Below are 26120 nucleotides of genomic sequence, written 5' to 3' on the forward strand. Positions count from 1 at the left end.
GCTCCACCCTAAAATTTCACTACTGAAACCTCACAGATCCAACCACTAATCAACCCCAAATTCAGTCATGCTGCTACAAAGTACAAAGCATGAACGAAAACAGAAAAATCTTAGAAAGTGAGAGACTTACCCGCAGTTTTCCCATCAATTCAGAGTGGGAGGCTTGAAGAATCGAGTTAAGTCAAATCGAGGCTCTTAAGTCTTAACTTCTTCACTCTTGAACTCTGATTTGGTCTCTGAGAGGAGTGACCGAGTGAGAGACTTCGATTCTTCGATGGAGGGGAGAGAGGAGTGAGAGCCTTCGATTCTTCGATGGAGGGCAGAGAGCCAGAAAGGAATTTAGGAATTTAGGGTTTGTGAGTTGAGAAATGAGAACGGCATAACATGAAATGAATTGGGATTTGGGAGTTTAGGGCTGAGTGGCTGACATTACGACAAGTCATGAAAAGATTAGAAAATCAGATCGGGTCGGACAATACGGTATCTATTTGACCCATACCGATGCTGATCCGTTTACATACTATTCGGTACGGTTCGAGAATATGTGGAACTGGATTTGCAAACCGACCCAATCGGTATCGGCTCAGATCGGATGGTTTCGATCTCGATTTGGCATTCCCAGGCCTACTTATTCTCTCCTTGATTATCAAACTCCTTAATATTCAAGAATTGATTTTTAATATTAACGTGCGAACCACACTTATTCTCATATCCAGGTTATGCAGATGAACTCAACTATTAGAAACTATTCATCCATCTCCATACTATTCATCCATCTCCATATCTATTCTAAATAAATAAACGTGTCATAAATATGTATTTTCTTAAAATCGGTATTGCCCCATTAGGCTATAAAGAATATATTCAGACCAAAAAAAAGGCTATAAAGAATATAATTCCTTCCTCTTGTTCGGTGCTTGGTTAAAGCAATGCATGACTTTGTTTTCTGCACCACATTTTTCTTGCAGTGATATAATAAAATGTTTCTGTGCGGATTTATAAAATAAATAAAAAATAAAAAATTATCACATGTGCTTGTACACACAATAGGCAGGGATAAGCTTTCAACATTTTATGCATAAACAAGAAAGCAACTGTGTCACAATGAACAAATGGATTTGTAAATCCCACATCAGAACTTCAGGCATTAGTGCCAACCAATGCTTATGTTTCTTTTCTTTGGTTTAACACCAACTACAAATTTTATACATGCAATTGCACAGATCATGTTCACAGCTGTATCAAAGGAGCTTCACTATCCTTGGCCTCTTCCTCATGGTGAGTTGTCCACCCCAAATTCACAGCCAAATCCTCCACGGCCACCTTGATCACATCAGTTCGGACACCAATGTCAGTTGAATACCTGCTCATACAGTACATCCCGGCTGTTGCGGTAGCAACACCAACTGGGCCTGGCATCAACAACGTTAGAGGAGATGAAAGCATGGCCGCCAGTGGGGCACCAATAACGGAAGCAGCTTGGCCACTTCTTCCGACTCCCTGCTTATCCATTATCAGGAGACCAGTTTTGCAATACATTGCAAAATCCTCACAGTTATTTTGAAAGACGTCGTAATTGCCAAATCCATTCTGAAGAAGATACATAGCACGGTGGATAACAGATTCAGGGGAGTCAGATGTGGCAGTGGTGCATGTGCCACCCCGTACTTTGGATAGGAAAATTGAAGGGGTAACCCCATATTCAAAGCAGTAAATGGATCCATTTCTCAGGAAGCAATCGAGGCATGAAAGGACAACACCACTATTGGGTTGCCTGAATCCACAGTCAGGAAAGGTGGGACAGGACATTGAATCATAAGATTTGCCAGTGCTTGAACTAGGCTTTTTCTCAGGTGTAAAATGCACCACCTTGCTTCCTCCGAGATAAATACCTGCACAGTATGATATACAGTACACTTACGACTAAACTTGACCCAAGCATACAGAGCAAAAAGAAAAGAGTTGATAGAAGCACTGGCGTAACACAAGAGAGCAAAAATACTGGAAGGACCTACAACATAAATGTTACGAAAGAGAAATTGTGAGCAGGATGCACTAAATAGTAGTTGTATATTGGATGGACTGATAGAATGAACACAACTGATACGTTTTAAATGGAAAGCACAAATCAGGTAAAAGAATCCTTATAGCAGATGATGATGACAATGATATACAATTAGGTCAGAATAAATTCAGACACATCTCTGGGTAAATTCCAGATCCATAGTACCTATCTACTCTGCTACCTAAGAACTGGGATATTTTCAGGGATTTCTGTTTCTAGAGTCCTAATTATAATAGAAAAATCTCGAGTTCAGAAACGATTGATGGGTTACACACAGTTAAAGAAAACAACCAAGGATGATCTATCCCACAACAAGGGGAGGAACAAAAATTTGTGTCCAATTCTGTTGTCCCTTTATTGAGCCATACAAACTATCCAACAAACTCTTTGAAACAGTAGTAGTGTTTAGAAACCTTTCTGCAGCTAGATTGAGTGCATAAAGTCAAAACACGGGAATTTCCAACCTCCATGGTAACTAGCAACAAGGGTAATTTACAAACATATTATGAATTCTGAAAGGTATGCGATCATACCACACCAAAATTGAGCACTAGGAATCACTAAATCAGATTCAGACCAACTAAATGGAGAATCATCAACCCACAATAGAAGATTCAGTCACATCACACAATAATTAGCAGCTGCCTCACTCTGGGAAAGTAGAAACGTCATAGCAATTATTTCCAAAAAGTCAATGGTAGAATCTCCCAACTGAGGGAGATCTAAACTTCAATAAGCACTCAACTAGAAGTAAATTGATATCTCAAGAATCTAAAATTCTTCTCTTCAATAAGCATTTTCCGTGGATTAATCACCAATCAAGGAATCCGCAACCATAAACTTGCACGCAAAGAACTTTAAAATTCAAGATACAATAGCCGAATTGTAAAGGCACAAACTTTGAAATGAAGACCACAAAATTTTGACCGCTTTTAGATGACACCCAATTCACACCTCACAAAATAACCCCAAAAGCAAATAATCAGAAAATGAAATTGAAACCCAGAAAGCATTTTGATACAAACAACAAGAATAAGCAGACAACAATACCACACAATGAATCCACATTGTGCAATTCTTCAAAACAACACAAAAAACCCTGAAACAAAAAACAAAAATGAGATAAGAGTGTAACCATGGTGAGAGTAGGTGAAGACAGCTCTGTAAGTGTAGATGTGATCTCCTGGCTTGATCTCATCCCTCTCAACTTTGTTACTGAGCAGACCCATCTCTCTCTCTCTCTCTTATCTCTCACCCTCTTCTGCTCTGCTAGCACAAGAAACCAAATGAAAAACAGACTCTACAAAAAGATAAAACGTACATAACAGTCCCACATCGTCACAAACTTCAAACAAAAAACCAACATATACAGAGAAGCATAGAAAAGAAAGATTCGCGTACCAAGGAATCAGGTTAACCACCTTTACCGAAACTGCATAGAAATTTCATTTCTATTCATGATGACGATGATGGGTAGGTGTTTATGTGATGATGACCCCTTTAGTTTCCACTCCGACTTGACATGGGGTCTTTGAAGAACAAGTGGGCGATATCCGATAGTGTGAAGCCCAACGACTCTTCAATAACGTAATCAATTTTGTTCCATTATAAACACCGACATTTAAGGCCAAGAAAAGCTGAATGCTTTGGATTCTTTGCATTGTTCCCACGTTATACATGTCTCAACTTCCATATTTGCCGCTTGACTTTCATGTCTTTTGTGTTCTTTTTCTCTTTTTTATGAAGCGTGAGAAATACTATGATAACGTACTCTAAGAAAAGAAAGAAGAAAAAAGAACCATATGTGCTCCAGCCAAAAAAGAACCATATGTGCTCCAGCCAAAGTTCATTTGTATCATGAACGATATTAGATACAAAGTGTTTAGAATGATACAATGTAGTACATGTGAATTTACGGATATCTGTTTCCGGTACTTATTAGTATACAGAATTTCGAATGAATGAAGAATGTGTGAGAAACCAAGAATCAATCTAGAAAATATAGTAATGCACCTTGTAATAAGATATGTATAACTCTACTTATCTAAGGAGACGTTCCAGTTGTATACTTTGACGTTAAAGTACGAATCTTTTTCCAGCAAATGTGTCAGTTTCTCAGCATGCTCGGCATCCTTGGCGAGTAACAAGGCAAATCCTCCACCACCGGCACCGACGAGCTTGTAGCCGGAGCAATAGGGGTGTGCGAATTCAAAGAGTCTATCGACAAACTCATTACTGCAGTAAGGGTCGAGTTCTTGATGTAACCTCCATGCCTCTAGCATTATGTCCCCAAGATCATCTATGTCGCAATTCATCAGAGCTTCTCTCCCGATCTTAGCCAGTTCGGCGAGGCGCTTGATGCTGGATACCAGAAGGTTGTCCCTTCGAAGGTATCGGATTACCACCTTTTGCAAGACTTGGTGTGCTAGTCGAACCTGCACGGAAATTACATTGCATATTTCAGGTGAGAAGAACATAACATGAGCTTAGACCTATGGAATTGACAACATAACTTGTGGACAATATGTCACATGCCAGGCGCCACTTAACAACATAGCTTTTGCCACAGTCCAACAAACACAGTATTTTCATGCACACATCAGAGAGAGAGAGAGAGAACTTGGCCATAGATTTATAAAACCAAGGCGTTGTGTGATGCTCTCTGCATCCAGTTATTGGTACTGCAGAGAGAGTCTTAATGCAGATTCAAGTTTGAAAGGAAGGCTGTGACATACTTGACCAGTAAATACCACAAGCAAGCGTTGCTGCAACTCTGAAACTAATGGAGGAGAAGCCAAAAGTGGGATGACTTGTAGTCGCAGTGGAATTCCAGGAAAACTTGCAGTAAACTTAATGCCAGGGTAGAGACCCCCAATTTGATCCTGCCAGCCACCACCTGTCCCCATAAGCTGTTCTAATACCAGAACAAGTCGTGCAACATTTTCATTACTTTCATCACCGTCAGTAATCTGCAGAAGTGCTTTCACAACAGCAGCTGCCAAGATGCTAGAAGTCCCCAAGCCGCTGCCACGAGGAACATGGGCCCAAGTTGTAATCTTCAAGCCCACTGATGCCAGAACATTTTCATGAATTATGCCAGTCACAAGCAGTGCAGATTTAACAAGCCGAAATGGATCACTGTGGTCAAATGGAGTAGCAATTGAGGTCAAGTCTTCAATGTGCAACTCATTTCCAGCATCATCACTTACAAAGACGCCAGTAGCTTTTGTTGTCTCTATGATGGTGCCAATTGGAAGAGAACCTTCCAAACTTATTGCCATATTCAAGACACAACCAGCACGCTCCAAGCTCCAAGGAGGAGTGTCACTCCAACCCCCAACAAAATCAACACGAACTGGCAATTCAACCTTCACCCTTCTAGGATTGAAAAAATCATCCACAGAGCCATTAAAATCATTGTTCTTACAAGCTGGAGGAGGTATATTTATGGGGGCATCTGAGAGATGTTCTACAGATCATAGACAAGAAAAAATAATATAAGTGACTTTGATAGGATATCAGATATGGAACTCCAGAGCGATAGATGATATGCACCATGTATTACTCAGAGACTTAGGGTGACAGAAATGAATGAGTAATCAGAGAGTATAGTGTTGTATGAGAGAATTTTCTTCCTTGTTTCCCTAAATTATGCAATGTTGGATATAAATAATGAACTCCTACCTTTGAAACCATATTTTACTGCTGAAGCAGTTTCATCAGCAACTGCAGACCAAACTTTGTTCTCCAATTTACATGCTGCTGTTTCGTTGCTGCATGCTCGAAGAAGATCAACTTGAACCTGGTATGCACGGCTTTTGGGAAGAATCTTACTGTTCTGCTCCAAGAGTGTGGGACAAAGATCTAGAAAATCATTACATATCTTGACTCCTACATTTTCCATTTGCAGAATTTCCTCACACAAACGATACAAGTTGCATCCAAGCATGCCATAATTAATGCAAGATTTAGCGACTGCAGCTGCAAGATCTGCTTGATGATTAATGGAACCTGTACACATTTTTGAAAAATCAATTGATCTATGCAACTCCTCCAAGCTGACACGAGATGAACTTCTCCACAACAAAAGCAACTCCTCAGATTTTTTATCACTCAAGCCCATCAACCAAGTTGCCACACTTAGCATCTCAAAATAAGAAAGAATAGGGAATATCTTTGCATTCCATAAACACTTTTCCTGATTACCAGTTGAGCTCCAAAGATCATTTTCTTCAATTCCTAAATCATACAAGACCTTCCTCCAGGGCTTCCCACAAAAAGTTCCGTCTTTAGAGAGTGAAATTTTGGGGTTGTCATGAAGGCCACAATACACTATTACTTTTCCAGTGCATCCTACTAAGGGAACCTCCCAAAGACAATGACGATCCGGAAGTATGAACCTAAATGGATTTTCTGCTGCATTACCACGTATGTCTGGAACATTAATACCAACAACTATGGACAAGGAACCAATATGCATCCCACTGGAAATGGTTGAGTCATATATAAGAGAATCTTCCCCAATTGAGATGGCAGGTGCAATTTTGCTAGCAAGAATAACAGCAGATGCTGCTATGTCAGATAGAGTGGTTGCCGGGATAGAACAAAGGTGTCTTCGACTCACCAGTCCCGAACCAGCTCCACTCAGATGATCCAAAACTTCACTGGAGGTTCCAAAATGTAAGAACGACAAATCATCTGCAGTTAAATCAAGAAGCTGATATTGAAAATATATATCATATAGGTATTGAAAATAAGAGAGAAATTTAAGATTTGGATGCTGGCATCAATATTACACATACAAGCACAGTAGCTGTACATCTTCTGCTTTCCTAATCTGCTGACAAGTTCTTTGCCTGAGGGGCGTAGCCGCAACCAGTCATGCTTTGCAGGTACCCAAGCTGCTACAAGATCTTCATATAAACTCATCTGAAAATTTAAAAAAAAAAAAAAAGGATGTCATTCAAAGCTTTCTGAAAGTCGATGAGTATCATATAATTAATGAAACCTGTGTACAGGATATTACTACAAAGCTTCCAATAAAAATCCAGTTGACTTTATTGTAAACCATACACTTACCTCCTTTTTGGTCTTCAGAAGTTCTGAAATCATTGGCTGGCAGGAACAAGCAAGTGTAACAAGCTCCTCCCACCCTTTACCTCTAACCGCTATTAATCCAGTATCAAGAAGTGCTCTGCCATCGTCAAGAATTGCATTGTGCTTAACAAGTTCCTCTACACTAGGTTTTTGTAAGAGGTTATCAACTAGATTGACATTATTTTCAACATTTCCACTCTTAGATGCCACAACAACACCGTGGTTAGACGCAATATCGAGGGTGATAGGAACTGTGATGATACAGGATGTGTCCTCTGGAAGCACCAAATTGGAGGCATCAAAACATGGAAGTACGTCTCCAGTCATAGTAAACATTCCACCTGCAAAGACAGTAACATCATTAGGTGAACATATATGATTCTGGGAGAAATGAACCAAGTATCATTAACCAAAACTATACCGACATTATGAATCAAAGATAAAAAGAGTATCTATTTGCATATCATGTGATCCATGATATAGCCAAGTTCAGTTCGACTTTAAAGATGTAATGATTTAGCAAAAAAAACCTTCATTTTTAAAAGCTTGTCTTGCACAAGAAGCAATTGCAAGTATGTGATCGAAAAGCAGCGGGACCGGCCCATCAGGGTCATCAGCTGCCAGATAAGGAAGTGGCAGGAAAACTTTCCCCATGGGATTCGCCCACGGTACCCTTTTAGAATCCCCTCCAGCATGAAGCAACAATATATGCCTTTTCGCAATGTAGCTAACCATTTCCACAACATCATCATCCTCCACTTCACCATCTCCACTTCGCTCCACCTGTTCGAAACAAAACAGAGTAAAGGAACCTACTTTATCCTAAATTTCGCAAATTTCATCCATTTTTAATCAAACAGATCAGAGCAAACAGTTATTAGCCATTTGCATTCTGTTACCTGGGAGTTTGGGTCCCTTAATTTGCGGTAATGGAGGGCGAGGGCGCGAATGGCGTGGAGAGTGGCGGCGCCGGAGCCGATGCGCTGGCCGAGGGGATCGGGGACTGCGAGGGTGACGGTGGAGGGGGCGATGCGGCCCATACGCTTGGCGCGGTGGAGCTGCCAGTGGTAGAGCTGGGCTTGCTCGGGGCTGGCGGCCGTGAGGACGATGGCGTCCCACGTGGCGGCGCGGGAGGGGTGACGGACGGAGAGGCGGAGACGGTACCATGATTTGCGGAGGACGGCTGCCACGTCGGATTTCTGTTTGGTCCGCGCGAATCGGGGTTCCATTTTCCGGTGGAGATGTAGTAGAGTAGACTAGTAGTAGTGGAGTGTTAGAAGAGGAGGCAATGATTTACAACAGAAAACTGTACTGCAGGTAATAACAGAGGATCATTCACCTGTCCAGTTTTTGTCGGTAGATAATTTCTCCGGTTGAAAAAGGCAACTTAATAAGTACGGGGGAGCTAATGGGTACGGTTATTTAACTATTCTTTACTAAGCCACTTCGATTACGATAGCGAGTTAATAGCACACACAGTGAGTCAGTAATTGGATCGGATTGATGTTCATGAGGGTATTCCAATAAAGCCAGACTAATTGCTCTGCCGTAGGCGCACAAGCCAGAATGTACTTCAAACTTGCTGGCTACAAACTGGTGGGAGTTGAAACTCGAGTGCTAGACATGAGAGTTACTTACTAAGCCGTTCGACTAACCTGTGGTAGATATGTTATCGGTTTTCTAATTATTAAAACCAAAATTAATTAAAATACCAAAAAACAACATTAATTTTTTATGATATAACTTGAAAAATAAAAGGGTTTTTATCCATTTACCCCATTTTTAGGGATTTTTTTCTCACTAATCCCATTAAGTTTTTTTAATTCCTTTTTACCCAATACACTAAGAGAGTCTTCCCTAATACCCTATTAAGATTTTTTTTTTTTAAATTTTTTTTTTTAATACCATTTTACCCCTCACCCCTTTGTTACTTAGAGAAAGAGAGAGAAACCATAGAAGACTTCGCCGGAGCCCGTCACCGGCCGCCGCCCATCGGACCTTTCAAAAAACCTCACTGGAAATGTTTATTACCCCAATAGACATCTATTGCCCACCAATAAGGGGCAATAGACGTCTATTACTCCCCAATAGACGTCTATCAACTATGTATTGCCCCCCAATAGACCTTTATTGCCCTCCAATAGAACTTTTGGTCTATTGCCCCCCAATAGACAACTATCAACCATATATTGCCCCCCAATAGCCAATAGACAACTATCAGTCATGTATTGCCCCTCAATAGACGTTTATTGCCTCCCCATAGGACTTTCAGTCGCTGGAATTAGAACTAATATTTCTAAAATTAGACAAATAAAACTTTGATTAAAGAAAAAATTGAAGAGATTATATCAATTCAAAACGTCTATTGCCCTCCAATAGACATCTATTGCCCCCAATAGACATTCAATTTTTTTTTCCTTCCATTCTGCCCCATTACTTAAAAAAAAAAAAAAATTGTTATTTGGGCACCCAGAAAATGATCTGGGCACCCAAATCCTCTTCTCCCTTCTTTCCGGTTGCAGACCTGACTACTTCCGGCGAGGCTGGGGTTGTGGATGATGTATGTGCCTTCGGAAAACAAACCTTGAATGCCGGCGACCACGGCGGTGACAGAGAGAGGAGAGAGATCGAGGTGTTGATACTCCGCCGGATCGGGTTCTGCAAAAAGATGGCGGCTGGTGGTTCTGTGTCGTCGACGAGCCCTATCGGAGCAGTAAAGACGACTGATGGTTCTGCAGAACGATCGGAGCAGAGGCCGAGAGCGTCGTGCCGGATCGGGTTCTGCAAAAAGATGGCGGCTGGTGGTTCTGTGTCGTCGACGAGCCCTATCGGAGCAACAAAGACGACTGATGGTTCTGCAGAACGATCGGAGCAGCTAGTGATTCTGCAAAATGATCGGAGCAGAGGCCGAGAGCGTCGTTGACGAGGCCAGGAGCAACTCGACAATCTCCTCCAGGTTATGCAGTAATTTTCTGGCCATTCTGGTACCCTCCGGCATTGGAGACTCCGTCGTGGAGCAACCCGGGCTCGGAGGTGTCGGTTTTGAGTTGTCGTCGGCTTCTGGAGAGAGAGAGAGAGAGAGAGAGAGAGAGAGAGAGAGAGAGAGAGAGAGAGAGAGAGAGAGAGAGAGAGAGAGAGAGAGAGAGAGAGAGGCAGTTGAAGTAATTGTTTAATTGAATTGAGGGCAAAATTGTCATTTAGTGTGAAATTGTGTATGTGGGAACAAAAATCTGTTATTGGGTTAAGTGAGAAAAATTTGGCTCATTTTGGTGCTTTTGGGCAAGGACAAATAACTATTCTCTACTAAGCCACTTTGATTATGATAGCGAGTTAGTAACACACACAGTCAGTCAGTGATTGGATTGATGTTCATGAGGGTATTCCATAAAGCCAAACTAATTGCTCTGCCGTAGGCGCACGAGGCAGAATGACTTCAAACTTATTGGCTACAAACTGGTGGGAATTGGAACTCGAGCGCTAGACATGAGGGTTCCTTACTAAGCCGTTCGACTAACCTGTGGTAGATATGATATCGGTTTTCTAATTATTAAAACTAAAATTAATTAAAATACCAAAAAACAACATTAATTTTTTATGATATAATTTGAAAAATAAAATTCACACTTCTTATTTTATAATCCACACTTCATGTTTCTTTTTTAAATATTTTAACGTCACATGTTTTACAATTTACACTATAAACAGAAAAAACTTAATATACTAAAAAATGAAACATAAAGTGTGGATTGTAAGATGCAGACCGTGAATTTCACTTCCATAAAATTTGACACGTTCTCTTCATTTGAAAATATATATATATATATATATATATATATATATATATATATGAGAGAAAAATGTCTATTCAACATTACCAAAATTTGTTACGAAAGCATAATCTAAGTGAAGGAGCTATCACGATTTGCTTACATTACATTATCACAAGGGAAGAGAATTTAATATTGAAGTAACAAAAGCATTCAACAAATTAATTTTCTTTTGTAAATGTATGGTTGAAAATGAAATCTTCTAAAAAATACTAAGAAGGAAGGAAAAAGTCCAAAAAACAAAACTTCAATGGCTTCGCCCGGGTTCGAACCGGAGACCTTCAGTGTGTTAGACTGACGTGATAACCAACTACACCACGAAACCTTTGATGCTCTTAAGTACCACACTATGATTTATATACGTCTGTTTCACTATGAGTTATATACGTCTGTTTAGTACTCAACTGCTAAGGTCCTGCTAAAACTTATTACCTTTTTCCCCATTCCGCATTTTCTTGGGGTAAAGAACACTCCTTTTGTTGAAACTCACTTCACTGAGAGCTTGTATCAACTTTTCAATCTAAACCCAGGTGAGCTCATTTCTTGTTCCTCAACTTTATGTGTTGCTGGTTCATCATTTTCTTGATGATAGTATCAATGTTCATTACTGTATAGAATTTCATACTATGGGGTTTTGGTTCCTTGTCAGGTTTCTCTGTATTGGGGTTTTTGCTTTTTCTGCTTTACTGTATCTTTTACTTTTCTAAGTTGGTGTTTCAATGAAATGGGTTTCTCAATTATGATTAAATTAGTAGCCTTGAAAAACAAAAATGGATTAAAGTAGCTTCAAAACTATGGTAGAGTTAACTGCAAGATCATTATCCAGGTGTATGATTACTTTGAATGAAGAAATTTTTGGGTGTATGGGGCTTGTTGTTATGCACTACTGCATGCTTGTAATATGAATTCTCAGATTACTTGGAATGTTTTTGTGGACAATTGGAATATTATGATTTTCAAATTCTATGGTAATATCAATTAGTCCAGGATCTCTTGGAGTACAGTTATTACATGAGAGCTTTTAGGGTGATTTGGAAGAGTATCAGAAACTTTTGCAGGGGAAACTACCTTTCCAGTTTCAAGTAAGAAGGTATAATTCACGTCCCGTTTAGCTCAGTGGGATTTCTTTTTGTCATCCAAATATGATGCCATATGGTGATGCCAAGCGAGTTATACAATCTTTGGTTCAAATTTGGAAGCAAGTGATTAGGATAGCAAGTTCAGGTTTGAAATTGGATGTTTGGTAGCTTCATTGTGCTATAGCAGGTGGTCAATTGATTTATTGATATAGAGTTATGATGTGTGGTAGGCTGGTAGCTCGATTATGCTTTACGGTTGACAATTGATATGTTTATGAGTTATGAGATTCCTTTCTGAAGCTTGAAAATTATCCCAGCTTTTGTACATTCTCAACCTGTTTCTTATGTAAAAAAATTTATGGCTCCTAATCTTTCCTCTTCGCTCTAGGGGTTCAGAGTCAGTTTCCTTCCACAGAAGGTATCCCTGACTGTCGAACAAGTCAGCACCATAGCTACCTTCCTGAAATGGAGAAAAGAGCTTGCCTAATTTCTAGTTCTGTTCAAGAAAAGGTAGCACTGAGGCTGCTTTTCTTTCTCCTACACGGAATTCTAATTTTGCATCAGTTTCTTTCCTAGTTATCTAGCTAGTCTGAAATGTGCTTCTTTTTGTTTATTTATGTAAACTAAGGATGCGTATAAGTTGGTGGACAGAATCAGTGAGCTGCCGGATGAAATTCTGGTTAGAATCTTGTCTCTCTTGCCACTAAAGGAAGCTGGAGCCACCAGTACCCTTTCTCGGCGTTGGCTTTATATGTGGGCATCCACTAAAAATCTCAATTTTGATGCTGATGAAACTGTACGGCGTTATTATTGGGAGTACAACCAAGAACTCAAAGACCAGGAAAGCTCTAAATATGTAGATTGGGTCAATCATGTGGTGGAACAGCATAGAGAGCAGGAGGACTTGGAACAATTTAGGGTTTGCTTCCTTGGTCTAGATAACCGTTTTACTAGTTCAATTGATAAATGGATTCAGTTTGCAATGAAAAAGAGAGTTCAAGTTCTGGTGTTGGATTTTGTGACGAGATTATATGATGCAAAACATTACACATTTTCAAACTACCTAGAAACGTCCTCTGAACACTTTAACTTTGAATCCCTCAAAGTTCTTCATTTGGAATGTGTTAATGTGACTGGAGATGTTCTTGAGTGCATGTTGCGAAACTGCCCTTTTCTTGAACAAGTATCAGTGTATTATGCCAACAATTTGGTTGAGTTAAGCGTTGTCGATCCATCCATTGCACTCAAGTATTTGGAGATAAGATATTGTGGTGACATCAAAAGGATTCAGATTCATGATGCAAACCTTGTTTCATTGTCTTATAGTGGATGTCCCATAGAATTGGATCTCAGTAATGTGCCCTTGCTGATTGAGGTATCCATTTGTTATGATGGGTTTACTGATGAATCCATGAAACTTGCCTTCACCCATCTTTCTTGCTGCATAAATCAGCTACAGACTCTCATGCTGGATATCCCCATGGTTAGTATGTAATTATAATGTGTAGTTTTCTTTTTCTTTTTTCTTTCTCTTCATTTTGTTGGATTGTCTACCTACCTCCCTACTCCTTGTTTGGTTCAGTTCGTGCAGGTCCACCAAAAGAATTTCCCTGTACTACCAAATCTCAAGAATTTAGAAGTAAGAGTCTGCGCAGATGCTTGCCGGAATACTCTTCCTGTGTTAACCTCTTTCATGAAGGCATTTCCCAATTTGCAGAGGCTTGTTTTGAAGGTATTTATTCATACATATTTCTTAAATGGCAATGCAGAAAAGACTTGAAACCTTATATAGACAAAAGGAATATTGGTTGAAGTTCTTTCAAATTTGCAGTGGAATAAAAGAAATCCCTACATACTTCACATTTTTCAGTGTTGCATGTTTCTTGTTTCATATGCCATGAAACATGCATGATTTTGTAGTTTTTCACCTTTATTGGATTAGAGATCTGAGGTTAATGGCGATTCTATATGTGAGCTGTAAAGTTAATGGTCCCTGTGCATCTTGTTGCGTGTACCTTAAAAAATTGTTTTTCTTCGTGCAGTTGGAATTCTCCTTTCCATTTAACCCAACAGAAGGAGAGAATATGTTTAAAGGACTATGCTATGGCATTTACACTGAGAAATGTCCACATCATAACATCAAGGTTGTTGAAATACTAGGGTATCGTCATGCTTCAACTACTGTTGAGCTTGTCAACTATATGGTAAAGAATGTTGTTGCGCTAGACAAAATTGTTATTGATCCTGCCCGGAATTGGGCACATCATGGTACCAGAGCGAATAAGAGAATTGAAGAGGTCAAGCTTGAAGAAGAGGCCAGAGATCATGCTATGCACTTTATTAGAAAAGTAGTGCCATCAAGTGTAGAATTTGTCTGCCTGTAGTATGCACAACAGTCATTTTGTTCCAGTTTCTGCACTCTCTCATTTCTTTGTTTTGTTTCTGTTTTAATTTGTTGCTTCCTTCTTGCTTCTACCAAATATGTATGTATTGACGGAAAATATTGCTGTTCGACAGACCTGTCTTCGTGCCCTGTAATGTGTAGGACGGTCACACTTAAGTGGATATTATCTCGTAAACTTAAAGCTGCTTACCTCTACTTTCAGTGCCTTTACTTTCAGCAGGCATATTACCGGATGAATATGTATGGTGTTGAAATTTTCTCGTCAAATATGGTGTTGAGTGCTGCCGCAGGTTAGATTGAAGTGGAGGGTGCGGTATGAATTTAACGGTAAAATAGAGTTACGACGAAGTTAGATTTATCCCGCCAAAAACTAGTTCTGTTGTTTACTGTCCAAGCTCTTTGTGGTGAAGTATTAGGTAGATAAGTAATTATAGACGATAACATATTACCACACAAGCTACAGTTACTAAATACAAATTTCATGTAGGACATCTAGATTGAAAATACTTTTGATTTGTTATAATTTGAAGCTACAAGAACTTCATTTCCAGAAAAGAGTACAATTCAATTCATTTTGATACTCTATGTGATGGGTTTGGTAGAACCAGTCACTGAACTGACTTTCCAGTGAAAACTAACAAATTGACCTAACTTTGTTGGTTACCTCAATTGATAGACCAAAATTTGGCGCAAGTCTAAATAGATAAGACAAATATCCACCTAAAATAGAATTCTAATTTAATCATGGGAATGGATATAATTCATATATATTCACTTATTCACCTATTAAGTTCACCTAAGAATGCGCGTATAGAAGAAACAGCGAGTCCCGGTTTCGATCCATTCCAGTGACGATTACCAAAGCCCTAACCACCAATCGAACCAAACCAAAACCGACAGTGCGAACCAAACCAAAACCGACAGTGCAATTCAGTGCGGTTTCAATTTCTCGGTGCCAAAAAGTCCGCTAAAAAAAAAAATTCGGAAAAAAAAAAATACAAAATACAGAGCTGTTTCCGAAAATAGAATAGAGATTTTATTTCGGTAATTCAAACCACACAAATGTCCGTTTCAGGCTTCAATTTCGGAGGTCCCCCTCTACCCGCGCTGTGTTCCTCTCTGAAATCCCAAACCCCCTTCTTCCTTCCTTTCTCTCTCCTTTTCCCTTCCCCAACTTCCTCTCTCCAACTCGGAATTCCCAATCTGGGTCAATCCCCAATGCTGGCCTCCCCACATCCTTAACCTCTCTGCCAACTGGGTTCATCAAAGAAATGGTTTTCGCCAACTGGGTCGCACTCGGCTTGGTCTAAAAGAGAATGACAACACCGACTTGCATGGGTCTTGGGGTCTTGAACTCTTCTGGTTCATTGCCTCGATCCAATCCCATCGTCGTCGAATGCCGATTCCGATCGAAATCGGCATTCGATTCCTTCTGCATTGCCTCCGAAGCCTTCTACGACTACGGAACACGTCGTCGTTCTCTGACGGCGATTGCTTCTTCTTCTTTTAGTTCATGAATTTGTTTGTTTTGGACCAAGCGAAAGTGTATTTAGTTAAGAAGAGTGTACATATATATTTACAAGTCCTTGTCTTTCTGGTAGCTGTTGGTTCTCGGCAGGAAATGAATTCCGGGTTTGGTTTTGGACCCTCGAAACATAATAATGGAATGTTTTCGATGGTGAAGCCTCCCGAAGATGAGGCCGAGGGTGTAGAGAAGGACCCAACAAATCGATATGTTCGGGTATGAAACACACACCATGCATTTGATTTAGTTTTGTGAATCAGCATTGCATGCAATTTGGGATCTTGTTGGTTTTGTGTGATTCAATGTCGTTGATGTTTTGCTTGATGGGAAATGGTCGTGTTTTAGGTTGCATCTTTTTATGTGTTTCGAGTATTATTGATGTTCATGTTGTGATTGGTGTTGATTTGTGTTTCGATTATGGTTGATGATTTAGGATTTAGGATCCTGTTGGATTTATGTGATAAAGAGTCCTTGAGAATGGGAATGCGACTTTTCAAGATGCAATCTTTATGTCTATATTGTTTGAGTGTTGTTGAAATTCATGTTGGTGATTGTCACCTATTGATTTGTGTTTAGATTAGAAATGAAAGATTGTGCTTCCTCTCTCATAGAGTCATTCATTTCTTCTTTAATTGGTTTCCTTTTTCTTGGGAACAGTACAATGAAATCTTGGGCAGGGGAGCCTTCAAGACTGTGTATGGTTTTGAGACCTTTTCTCTTCGTATTTTTATTTTCTTTCTTTTATTCTTGAGGTTTATTGTAGCTACTTTCAGGAAGTGATTTCTTTAAGAAGAAACAGTTCGTTAACTTGAACGATTTTTGGGGCTCTTTCTTGGGTTTGTCATTTTGTTTTTGCAGCTACAAGGCATTTGATGAAGTAGATGGAATAGAAGTTGCTTGGAACCAAGTGAAGATTGATGCTGTTTTGCGTTCACCAGACGATTTGGCAAAATTGTACTCTGAAGTCCATTTGCTGAAATCACTGAAACATGAAAATATTATCATGTTCTATAATGCCTGGGTGGATGATCAGAGAAATACCATTAACATGATTACCGAGCTCTTCACATCTGGAAATCTAAGGCAGTACGTTCTATTGATTCTTGTCATTCTCTCTTTATGTTGCTTTGCTGCATTGTGTGCAATTAAACTAATTATGTGATGCTCGGTTACTAGATATCGTAAGAAGCATAAAAATGTTGATACAAAGGCCATAAGGAATTGGGCAAGGCAGATTCTCCGAGGTTTAGTCTATCTCCACAGTCAGAACCCGCCTATTATTCATAGGGACTTAAAATGTGACAATATTTTTATCAATGGAAACCACGGAGAAGTTAAAATTGGAGACCTGGGGTTGGCAACTGTTCTGAAACAGCCTGCTGCTCGAAGTGTGATTGGTAAAGAAATCTATGTCATCAGATGCCATCTCTTGGTCAAACTGACCAAGTATAGTATACTGAAACTTTTCTGTTTTCTAAACTAGGGACTCCCGAGTTTATGGCGCCAGAACTGTATGATGAGGAATATAATGAACTCATTGACGTGTATTCGTTTGGGATGTGCATGCTAGAGATGGTTACTTTTGAGTATCCATATAGTGAATGCAAAAGTCCTGCTCAAATATTTAAGAAGGTTACCTCAGTAAGTTGACGAATCATCAGATAATCATCATTTCTTCTGCTGGATCCTTTTAAGTAGAATCACTGCGTTTTCCCAGGTATCTTATGTCTGGTATGTTCTGTTGCAGGGTGTTAAACCTGCAGCCCTTGGTAAGGTGCATGACCCCCAAATTAAAAAGTTCATTGAGAAATGTCTGGTTCCAATGTCTGAGAGATCTTCTGCAAAGGAGCTGCTTAAAGATCCATTCCTTCAAGTTGAGAACCCTAGGGAACCAATGCGTGATCCCTTAAAGTTACCTAACCAAAATCTCAAAGCATTAAATTTACCCAAGTCTGGGCCATTTTCCATGGACATAGATAGTGATTATAAGCAGCTCTCAGTAAGCACATGTACAGGAAGCAACGATGGAAGTCCACAGGTTTTGGAATTTCAAAGGAAAAGTAAGAACAATGAGTTTAGGTTAAGGGGGACAAAAAGTGATGATAACTCAGTATCATTGACCTTGCGTATTGCTGATGCATGCGGTGAGTAAGCAAATTTGAGAGTGACCATACAATTTTTTAAACAGAACATACACACACACACACACACACACACACAGATTCCAGACAAATAATGTAATAACCTGACTTTTTTTTGGTGTCTTACAGGTAAGGTGAAGAATATAGATTTTCTCTTTTACCTTGATACTGATACTGCAGTCTCTCTGGCGGCTGAGATGGTTGAACATCTGGAATTAGCAGATCATGATGTGGCCTTCATTGCTGAATTTATTGATTACTTGATAATGAAACTCCTACCTGGTTGGAAGCCATCATCTGATAATTCCTCAGGTGGACTTACCTATGGTGGATCCGAATTCCTTGATGGCAAATCCATAGTGGCATGCCTGTGGGGTTCACCATTATCTGGTGTTCCTGCTGGTTCAATGGTTGATCAAGCTTGTAGCGTCTGGGATAATTCTGATACAATTAGTTTTAATGGTGGCATTTCCTCTTATCCAAGCTTTACTGAATTTGCCGATGGACATTCAAATGCATCATTCGCTTCTGTGTTTCAGGCTGATGATGCTTCCACCAATATTAATAAAGCAGCTGAATCTGTTGGTTGCAACATTGTACATCCTAGGTATTCGTTTGTTGATGACAGAAGCTTGCAAGGAAATTACACTAGCAATGCAGGCCAAGTATTTCCTATCAATATCCCAAAGAACATAGAGTTGCCATCACATGATCAGAAAGTATCTAATGATATGAGCTTGTCAAGCAGCTGTTCATCGGTTTCTTTGGCAGTTGATATGGATGTTGAGCTGAAGTTGGAACTCGATACTATTGAGGCACAATACCAGAACTTGTTTCAAGAGCTTTCTAGGATGAGGGAGAAAGCATTGGAAGGGGCCAGAAAGAAATGGATAGAAAAGCAGAAACTAGCTGTTCACTAATTAAGACCATGCTGAACCCTTTATCTGTAATGTTTTCCCTTGTTTGATGATACTGTTGGTGTTAATACTGTATGCTGGTAATCTATATAAGGGTTGACATAATGTTGCCCTATGTACTGGATGCGGCTCAAGTTTTCTGAAGTCGTGATCTTTCTATGGCCCAAGTTTTGTGCCCATTTTTCTGTTTGCTTTTGTTTGTTGAGTGTAAATATCTTCCTGAATCTGTCGATTACGCAGACACAGCTTTCTTGTCTATTGCTGATTCATTGACAGAGTACAAGGACGTTGAATGAGGATGATTGAGGTTGGCAAATTGTTAGCAAATTGAATGGTTATGCACTTGGACCTTTTAAGACCAAAGTCGAGATTGAGGCAGCAATGAAATTACAGGGGAGGTTCATATTTGTATAAAGCTCAAGCTCTTCAACTTGAATTCAGTTGACAGTTGCCTAATTCACACCTTCTACACTATTCCACTACAAATGCAACTCCAAAAGGCCAAAGAAAAACAACAACCCAGATTTAAGCATTTACCAAAAAATAGGCAAAATGTTGCAAAGCTGGCCAACAGTTAATTTGATTTCAAGTCCGAAAACATAATGGAATGGTGCTTGGCTCTCCCCTTGTCCATGGCAGGGTGGCAAGAAATCTTGGCTCGGGAAAAATCAAGACCAGAGGAAGTAAAAAAAGATTCCGAATCTCCTACTAAGAGTAATCGATCCAAGCATGTTTACAGTCTTCGTTCAAACACCTATAAAATTTTGTTGATGCTTCATCAGCAGATCGTGTTTGCTGTTCCCGGAAAGCAGCCTCTTTATGACCACAGATTGGGCATGTTTCTGCCAGAGAAAAGTAGATCAAGGAAGAAGAGAAACAAAAGTCAGATTTGCAGTCAGGATTGATTTCAATAAAAGTTATAAAACATTGCAAGCAGCAGCATCAACACAAAAACAACAAAATGAGTTCAAGAATAAGATGCGTGCTCTGCTCTGGCAGTCACATTCAAGCACCAATACCTGCATGTTCTTCTAAGTTGGAAATCGTAAGTTGTATGGACTAATTATTAGTTAATATGATACAGACAAGATGAAAAAAGACTAACTACTGCCAATGTGTGAGAGAGAGCACACAAAAGAAACAGGTTTTTGCTTAGTTAAAACTTAAATCTAATCAAGTAGACCAGTTTGATAGAGCATCTTCTTAACATCAATTGCCAAGCTGACAAAAATGGATATTCCTCCATACCAGTTGGTTGACATTCTCTCTGAGAATACTCTGGACCATTGATTGTGTCAACACAAACCATAAAATTACTGATTTTTCGACCTGACCAGACTATTCTAACCGACCCTCATCCATTGTATCCTCACCTGGGCTTTCTCCTTTGTACAGAAGCATTTGTTCCAAAATATAACGTTTCTTCCTTTTCTTACCATTTACCAGCAAATCCTATCTCACATTTGATATATACAATAGTTCCGAAAAGGTATAGCTAAAAAAGGCCAAGCATCAATTCACAAGGTAGACGTAGCTTCAGTTCACACATAAAAGGAGAATTATCAAATTCAGCAGAAGCAGCAGGAAAAACAAAGAAATTGCTGGTTCTACAGACCACAGAAGAACCAATTAATAAGCTAGAACTAGTAAGTCTTGGACAACTTAAATTTTAAATCAGTTGTAGTACTGCAGTAACCACGTCAAAACTATTGCTGGGTTACTGATCTAAAAATAAACTTATGACAGCATATTGTTGGTCAGTTTTAAGTTTTTAACAAACATTTCAACTCTGAAAAGAATGCACTACTTGAACGCAAAGTAGGAGAAAGAATGAAATCCTCATGTGAATGTAAATTAAACAAACCTTCAGTTTTGGGTGCATTTGTAAAGTCATTCAGGTTAATTATGGGTTGGATCTCCTTCTTAACTAGAGCCTGCCTCCTCCTAATTTCACCCTGAACGCACAAAACAATAGGGCAACCAGTAAATAAACATTATGCATACCCTTCAACATAGCATAAAGAGATAATGTAATTCAGGCAACGTAAAAAGATCTATATCGTAGCTATACCCGTTTCTCCATGTATGCTACATAAGGACAAGTTGGACAGAAGAATCTAGCAGCGTGCATATTCGGAAGCTCATACTGCAGCATGCCTCCACAATCCGGGCAGAATTCCATTTGCGAAAATCTCCCAACACAACTCTCCCTCCCTGCATAATGTTTGTTTAGATTCCGAGATGCCATTGATAGTAATACAACTCCCAACTACAATTCCACTAATCACATAAACATAAACATAAACTAACTAAAGAGTACACCAATCGCCAAATTGTGAATATGTTTAACAACAAAAACAGAGCAAAAGTTGAGCTAATTCCTAACTATGTATGTGAAGGTACCAATCATAAAAAGAACCAAATTTATTGGTGCCAATCATACCCAACAATAAAACAAACAGATATGACATATCGGCTATATGTTCTAAGCTCAAAGCTTAAATCTTGCAGCTATGCACATTAGAAATTCATCAAAATCACAATCCACAAAAGCAGCATGAAACAAATTGAGGAATTCGGGTCGATCTTATCGAAAATAATAAAAGGGTGCAGCATGTTTCTGCATACTTTTCGATAGATTGAGAAATTCGGGTCGAATTTGGCAGGGTTTTGCGTTAAACCCTAATCTCAGTCTCAGTCAGTTCTTTGTTAGGATTTTAGGCAAATAGCAGGACTTTAGCCACCAATTTTCTTTTTGGAAAATCACCAATTTTGTTTTTTGGTAAAATCTTTTTTTTTTTTTTCTTTTGTTTGGTAAAAGTCCCAAAAATAATGACACTCATAAACAATGAATTTTTCACATTTCATTTTAGAACATTTCCATTGAATTGAATCTAAGTACAAATATGAAGAATTACTTAACAAGAATAGTCGAAAGTCTTCAAAACGGACGATGACGTCAATTGTAATGATATAAAACTCATACACATGATAACCACATTGTTTCAATATGATAAAAATATTTACTACTCAAGTAATTTCATCTTTAACTCCTGGTCATAACACGGTCTCAAGAAGAAAAAAAAAATTACATATTGTTTAAGGAAAATTGAATTTGGAGAATTGAGTCGTACTTTCATTGATAATAAGAGCCTCTTTATATAGAGGATTACAAGTATAGAGATAGAGTTGTACATAGAAACATAATCGTACATTGATTGGATATCTCCTAAGATTCTCCGAGAATATCTCTAATATAAACCATATTTCAATTAGAGCAAGTAACCTCGAGTTTGGGCTAGACACATATTCTGGATTTACTTAAACACTCCCCCTTGTGTCGCCCAAACGTGGTGCTCCTCTCATTGCCTCATTAAAAACCTTGCCCAGTAACAAAAATCCAGTGAGACAAAAATAACCTCAGTCGAAGGGGAAAAAGAGCACAACACACCCTTCACGTTTCGAAACCATACATGTAGACACATTCCCCTAATGTCTGCATCTCGCCCTGAGACTACGGTCATTGGAGTTCGGATAACTTCCGCAAACGATGCTACCAACATGTTTCTCGAAAGTGGAATTTAGGCAATGACTTAGTAAGTAAGCATGCCGCACTGTCCTCAGATTGAACCTAGTTCACTTTGATCTTGAGGAGAGTTTGTTGTTGCTGATTATACTTGGTGTGGTCGCTTTTGATGTAGCCTTGCTTCAAAACAAGCAGCATTATCCTATATGCTCGTAGGCTCATCTGTGGTAAACTTCAAACCACAATTGTTCAAACATGCGTAATTATTGATCCAATCCATATACATTCACAAACCACTTCGTGAAGAGCAAGAATCTCTGCATTATTCAAAGATATAGCGACTAAGGTCTGTTCTGTAGACCTCCAAGATATCACGGTCTTTTCCCATGGTGAACACTTAATCAGTTTGGGAATGACCTTTGTATGGGTCAGAGAGATACCCAACATTAGCAAAACCTTCCAAAACACTTATGTCGTTTTGGGATGGGGATAGTGGATGCAGGCCAGTGTTGGCGGCGTTCCTAGTGTGTGATGGGTCTGAATCCATCATCTCGTTGTAGGGATAGAACAAGCCCATATCAATCATACATCTCAAGTATCGAAAGATATCTTTTACACCAATCCAATGGCGTCGCGTTGGTGCAGAGTTATATCTAGCTAACAAGTTCATGACAAATGAGATGTCCGGTCTTGTGCATTGAGCTAAGTACAATAATGCGCCTATTGTACTCAAGTAAGGCACTCCTGCCTCTAGCACATCTTCATCCTTTCAACGAAGAAGATCCTTTTCAGGATCAAGACTATGGACGATCATGGGGATGCTTGAAGGCTTGACCTTGTCAAAATGCCTAAGCATCTATCGACACGATGCTCAAGTTCCAAACCAATACATAATCGTGTTCTCCCATAATCCTTCATCTCAAAATCGGATTTCAAGTGTTCAGCGGTTTCCCTTAACTCTTTAAGGGCTTTTAATGAAGATCATGTCCAACATGAACCGCGATAGAATCCGAAACTTGTTATGGAAACGCGTGGACATATCCCTTCCCAATCAAGTAGTCACTTTAGTGAGCGTTTCAACCTCTTTGTAAACGCGCTCCGTGGTCTAGAGCCACTTGACTTGGGTAAATGAAGTTCACCATGAACCTTCATGTATATTCCTTATCTAGATCCCTATAGAGATACGTAGTGACCACATTTGTAAGCTGCATATTCAGTTATTCGGAAACTACCAAACTGACATGGTAGTGGAGTGCAATAACATCCATTACGAGAGAATATGTCTCATCGTAGTCGATTCCATGGCGTTTTATGAGAAGCCTTGCGCCATAAGGCGAGATTGCCATCTCTTTTTCTCACTACGCTTTCTAACGAAGACCCATTAGTCAACAGGTTTTATGTTAGGAGGTGTTGGCATCACTAGCTCGAAAACCTTCCTCTTCGTTAGAGAATCCATCTTAACCTGGATCACATCTTTCCATTTAGGCCAAATCTCTCTACGTTGGCATTCATTCATCAACGAAGCGTGGTTCGATATCATCGGACTCAACAAACTCATGCGCAACGAAATGCGCAACTACATCAACAATTATGATGGAGTTTCTATCCCACGTCTCATGTACACTAGTGTAATTTTCATAGAGATCTATATTCTCAAGAATAGGTTCTAACGTTGAGGCGTCCCCCAACGATAACCATAATCCAGAAGATTCTCATGAGACGGATTTTGAGTCTTGATGATCAAAGGATTGGAATGTGCCAAAGTGTCCTTCGAACTCACGGGCCTCCCACGCATCCTAGCTGGGGCCATGACCTGTAACGCCAAAGTGCCACTCTCTATGGCGTTGGCGCCATGCCTACCTCTGTGTAGGGTGGCGCTACGTCCTCTCGTAGGGACGTCCATCCTTGCAGGCATGTTTGCAGCATATTTGTGTGATCTCGTCACTTTAACAAGGATCGAGATGAGACATAGTGGGGACAGTCCACGACAATTCCTGTCGTTCCTGCTGAACATCCGTGTTATTATCTCCCCCTAACGACGGGAAGACTGTCTCATCAAAGTGACAACCCGCAAATCTAGCGGTAATGAGATCGCCTTGCAAGGGCATTAAGTGGCAGACGATTGTTGAAGTCTTAAATCCAACGTAGTTGCCCATTCGTCTGTAAGGACCCATTATAGAGCGCTGTGGTGGCGCAATGGGCACATAAAGGGCTCACTCAAATGTGCGCAAGTGCAAAATACTTGTACCCAGTCACTAGCTATAATGCAGATATACATTGAGTGGCGGTAGGTCGTAGACAAATTAGCATAGTTGCATGCGATATTGCATCACCCCAAGCAGATATAAGGAGATTGTCGCGCATTACCAATGTCAGAGCTACCATCGTAGTCGTTTCTGCATGAGCTCGTTGTCATATAGTATGTGCTAGGAGTGTAGCATAAGCAGCATCACAAGTGGACAATGGCACAACACGTGACCAGCGTGTTTGCGTGTCAACCAACATCATAAGATATTTAAACGTCCGCAAGTTGGTTGAATCAGTCCACAGAATCCCCACGGATTCTATGTAAGAACAAAATGAGTATTTTCATATCCTTTGCATAGGACGGTCTCAGTCCTAATTTTCCTACGGAACGGCTTTTGTAAAATGAGCGAGAGGCTTTAGAAGAAACCAATGAGAATTTTGGTTAGGTCTGAGCGTCTGAAACGCTATTTGAAGCAAGTTGGTGATTGCAGCATCACCTGGGCCGCCATCACCATGATGGACGCTATCCATGGTGTCATGGATAGGGACTGTGCCAGCCCTAGGCTGGTGGTGGACGGAGGCGGTGCCCTAGGCAGCAGCGTCGGTCACACTTAGTCCAGAGATCAACTTTTGATTCATGCTTCATTTCGCTCTATAGAAAAGATGTCCATGTGAAGTCTTTAGTAGACGGAGTATCATATCATGACCAGGATGACCTATCCTGTCGTGACAAAGCCAATATGTGTCTAAATCCAAGAAATTTTCTCTCATAACTTTATTGGATTTAATAGCTCGAATAGTGACATAGAGTCCACTAGAGAGACACATAAACTTCTAAGATGCGCCTTTGTTCGCCATCATTAGAGGAACTGCAAAAGAACTCATTTCTGTTCTCTACATGCACTTTCGCATAGAATCTGTTGGCTATTCATAGGTGCAATTGGCCCTAGGAGCGTAGAGAGTTTCTGTGACAATAATTAAGGTGCCATTTGGCAAGTGGAACTTGGGCTATTCCATGTCCTTGAATTAATACTGATGGCCCAGCCATTGTAGTCACAAAAGTCATATGCTCATAATCAAAATGGAGTCATAAAGAACTCAAAATTTTATTCATAAGCCAACAGAATTACATCATTGTCTCTTTGACTAAACAAAATCTAATCCAAAATGATAGCTAATGCAAAACAATGGTAGTCGTCTAATTTCTTTTGGTAATTCCAAAATAAATGTGACCAGGTGAGTAGAGAGATGTAGGTGGAGCAAGACTCGCTTAAGTACCACTAATCTCATAA

The 26120-nt window shown here is 39.8% G+C and overlaps 5 protein-coding genes and 1 non-coding gene across 8 annotated transcripts; 2 read left to right on the plus strand and 4 right to left on the minus strand.

The window, feature by feature from the left end:
* Positions 1-1049: 1049 nt before the first annotated feature.
* Positions 1050-3653, minus strand: LOC112182086 (protein LEAD-SENSITIVE 1). Its single transcript, XM_024320513.2, has 3 exons — positions 3467-3653; positions 3201-3331; positions 1050-1892 (listed from the first exon to the last, which is right to left on the minus strand). Exons 2-3 carry the CDS (start codon positions 3292-3294, stop codon positions 1231-1233), a joined length of 756 nt encoding a protein of 251 aa, XP_024176281.1. The 5' UTR covers positions 3295-3331; positions 3467-3653; the 3' UTR covers positions 1050-1230.
* A 241-nt stretch (positions 3654-3894) lies between these two features.
* Positions 3895-8528, minus strand: LOC112182084 (bifunctional fucokinase/fucose pyrophosphorylase). Its single transcript, XM_024320512.2, has 7 exons — positions 8062-8528; positions 7693-7945; positions 7145-7503; positions 6868-6994; positions 5750-6763; positions 4801-5534; positions 3895-4500 (listed from the first exon to the last, which is right to left on the minus strand). Exons 1-7 carry the CDS (start codon positions 8389-8391, stop codon positions 4102-4104), a joined length of 3216 nt encoding a protein of 1071 aa, XP_024176280.1. The 5' UTR covers positions 8392-8528; the 3' UTR covers positions 3895-4101.
* A 2712-nt stretch (positions 8529-11240) lies between these two features.
* Positions 11241-11314, minus strand: TRNAV-AAC. The gene has a single exon. It is a non-coding gene; the product is annotated as a tRNA-Val (tRNA).
* Positions 11315-11394: 80 nt separating this feature from the next.
* Positions 11395-14667, plus strand: LOC112191516 (putative F-box/LRR-repeat protein At5g38386). The gene is made up of 5 exons (XM_024330904.2): positions 11395-11519; positions 12457-12578; positions 12697-13551; positions 13651-13800; positions 14111-14667. The coding sequence occupies exons 2-5, from the start codon at positions 12534-12536 to the stop codon at positions 14450-14452; spliced, it is 1392 nt and encodes a 463-aa protein (XP_024186672.1). The 5' UTR covers positions 11395-11519; positions 12457-12533; the 3' UTR covers positions 14453-14667.
* An 850-nt stretch (positions 14668-15517) lies between these two features.
* Positions 15518-19245, plus strand: LOC112182087 (probable serine/threonine-protein kinase WNK4). Of its 2 annotated transcripts, XM_024320514.2 has the most exons (7): positions 15519-16213; positions 16655-16692; positions 16856-17083; positions 17174-17394; positions 17481-17638; positions 17745-18141; positions 18268-19245. In XM_024320514.2, the coding sequence occupies exons 1-7, from the start codon at positions 15986-15988 to the stop codon at positions 19056-19058; spliced, it is 2061 nt and encodes a 686-aa protein (XP_024176282.1). In that variant the 5' UTR covers positions 15519-15985; the 3' UTR covers positions 19059-19245. The 2 variants fall into 2 exon arrangements, with proteins under 2 accessions (XP_024176283.1, XP_024176282.1); XM_024320515.2 differs by lacking the exon at positions 16655-16692 and having other exon boundaries at positions 15518-16213.
* Positions 19246-19460: 215 nt separating this feature from the next.
* On the minus strand, positions 19461-21814 carry LOC112182088 (DNA-directed RNA polymerase III subunit RPC10). 2 transcript variants are annotated; one of them, XM_024320516.2, is made up of 4 exons: positions 21684-21814; positions 21127-21269; positions 20920-21010; positions 19461-19897 (listed from the first exon to the last, which is right to left on the minus strand). In XM_024320516.2, the coding sequence occupies exons 2-4, from the start codon at positions 21235-21237 to the stop codon at positions 19764-19766; spliced, it is 336 nt and encodes a 111-aa protein (XP_024176284.1). In that variant the 5' UTR covers positions 21238-21269; positions 21684-21814; the 3' UTR covers positions 19461-19763. The 2 variants fall into 2 exon arrangements, with proteins under 2 accessions (XP_024176284.1, XP_040365194.1); XM_040509260.1 differs by lacking the exon at positions 21684-21814 and adding an exon at positions 21499-21660.
* Between the last annotated feature and the right edge of the window lie 4306 nt (positions 21815-26120).

This window comes from Rosa chinensis, chromosome 1, assembly GCF_002994745.2.
Source record: "Rosa chinensis cultivar Old Blush chromosome 1, RchiOBHm-V2, whole genome shotgun sequence".
NCBI classification, from domain to species: domain Eukaryota; kingdom Viridiplantae; phylum Streptophyta; class Magnoliopsida; order Rosales; family Rosaceae; genus Rosa; species Rosa chinensis.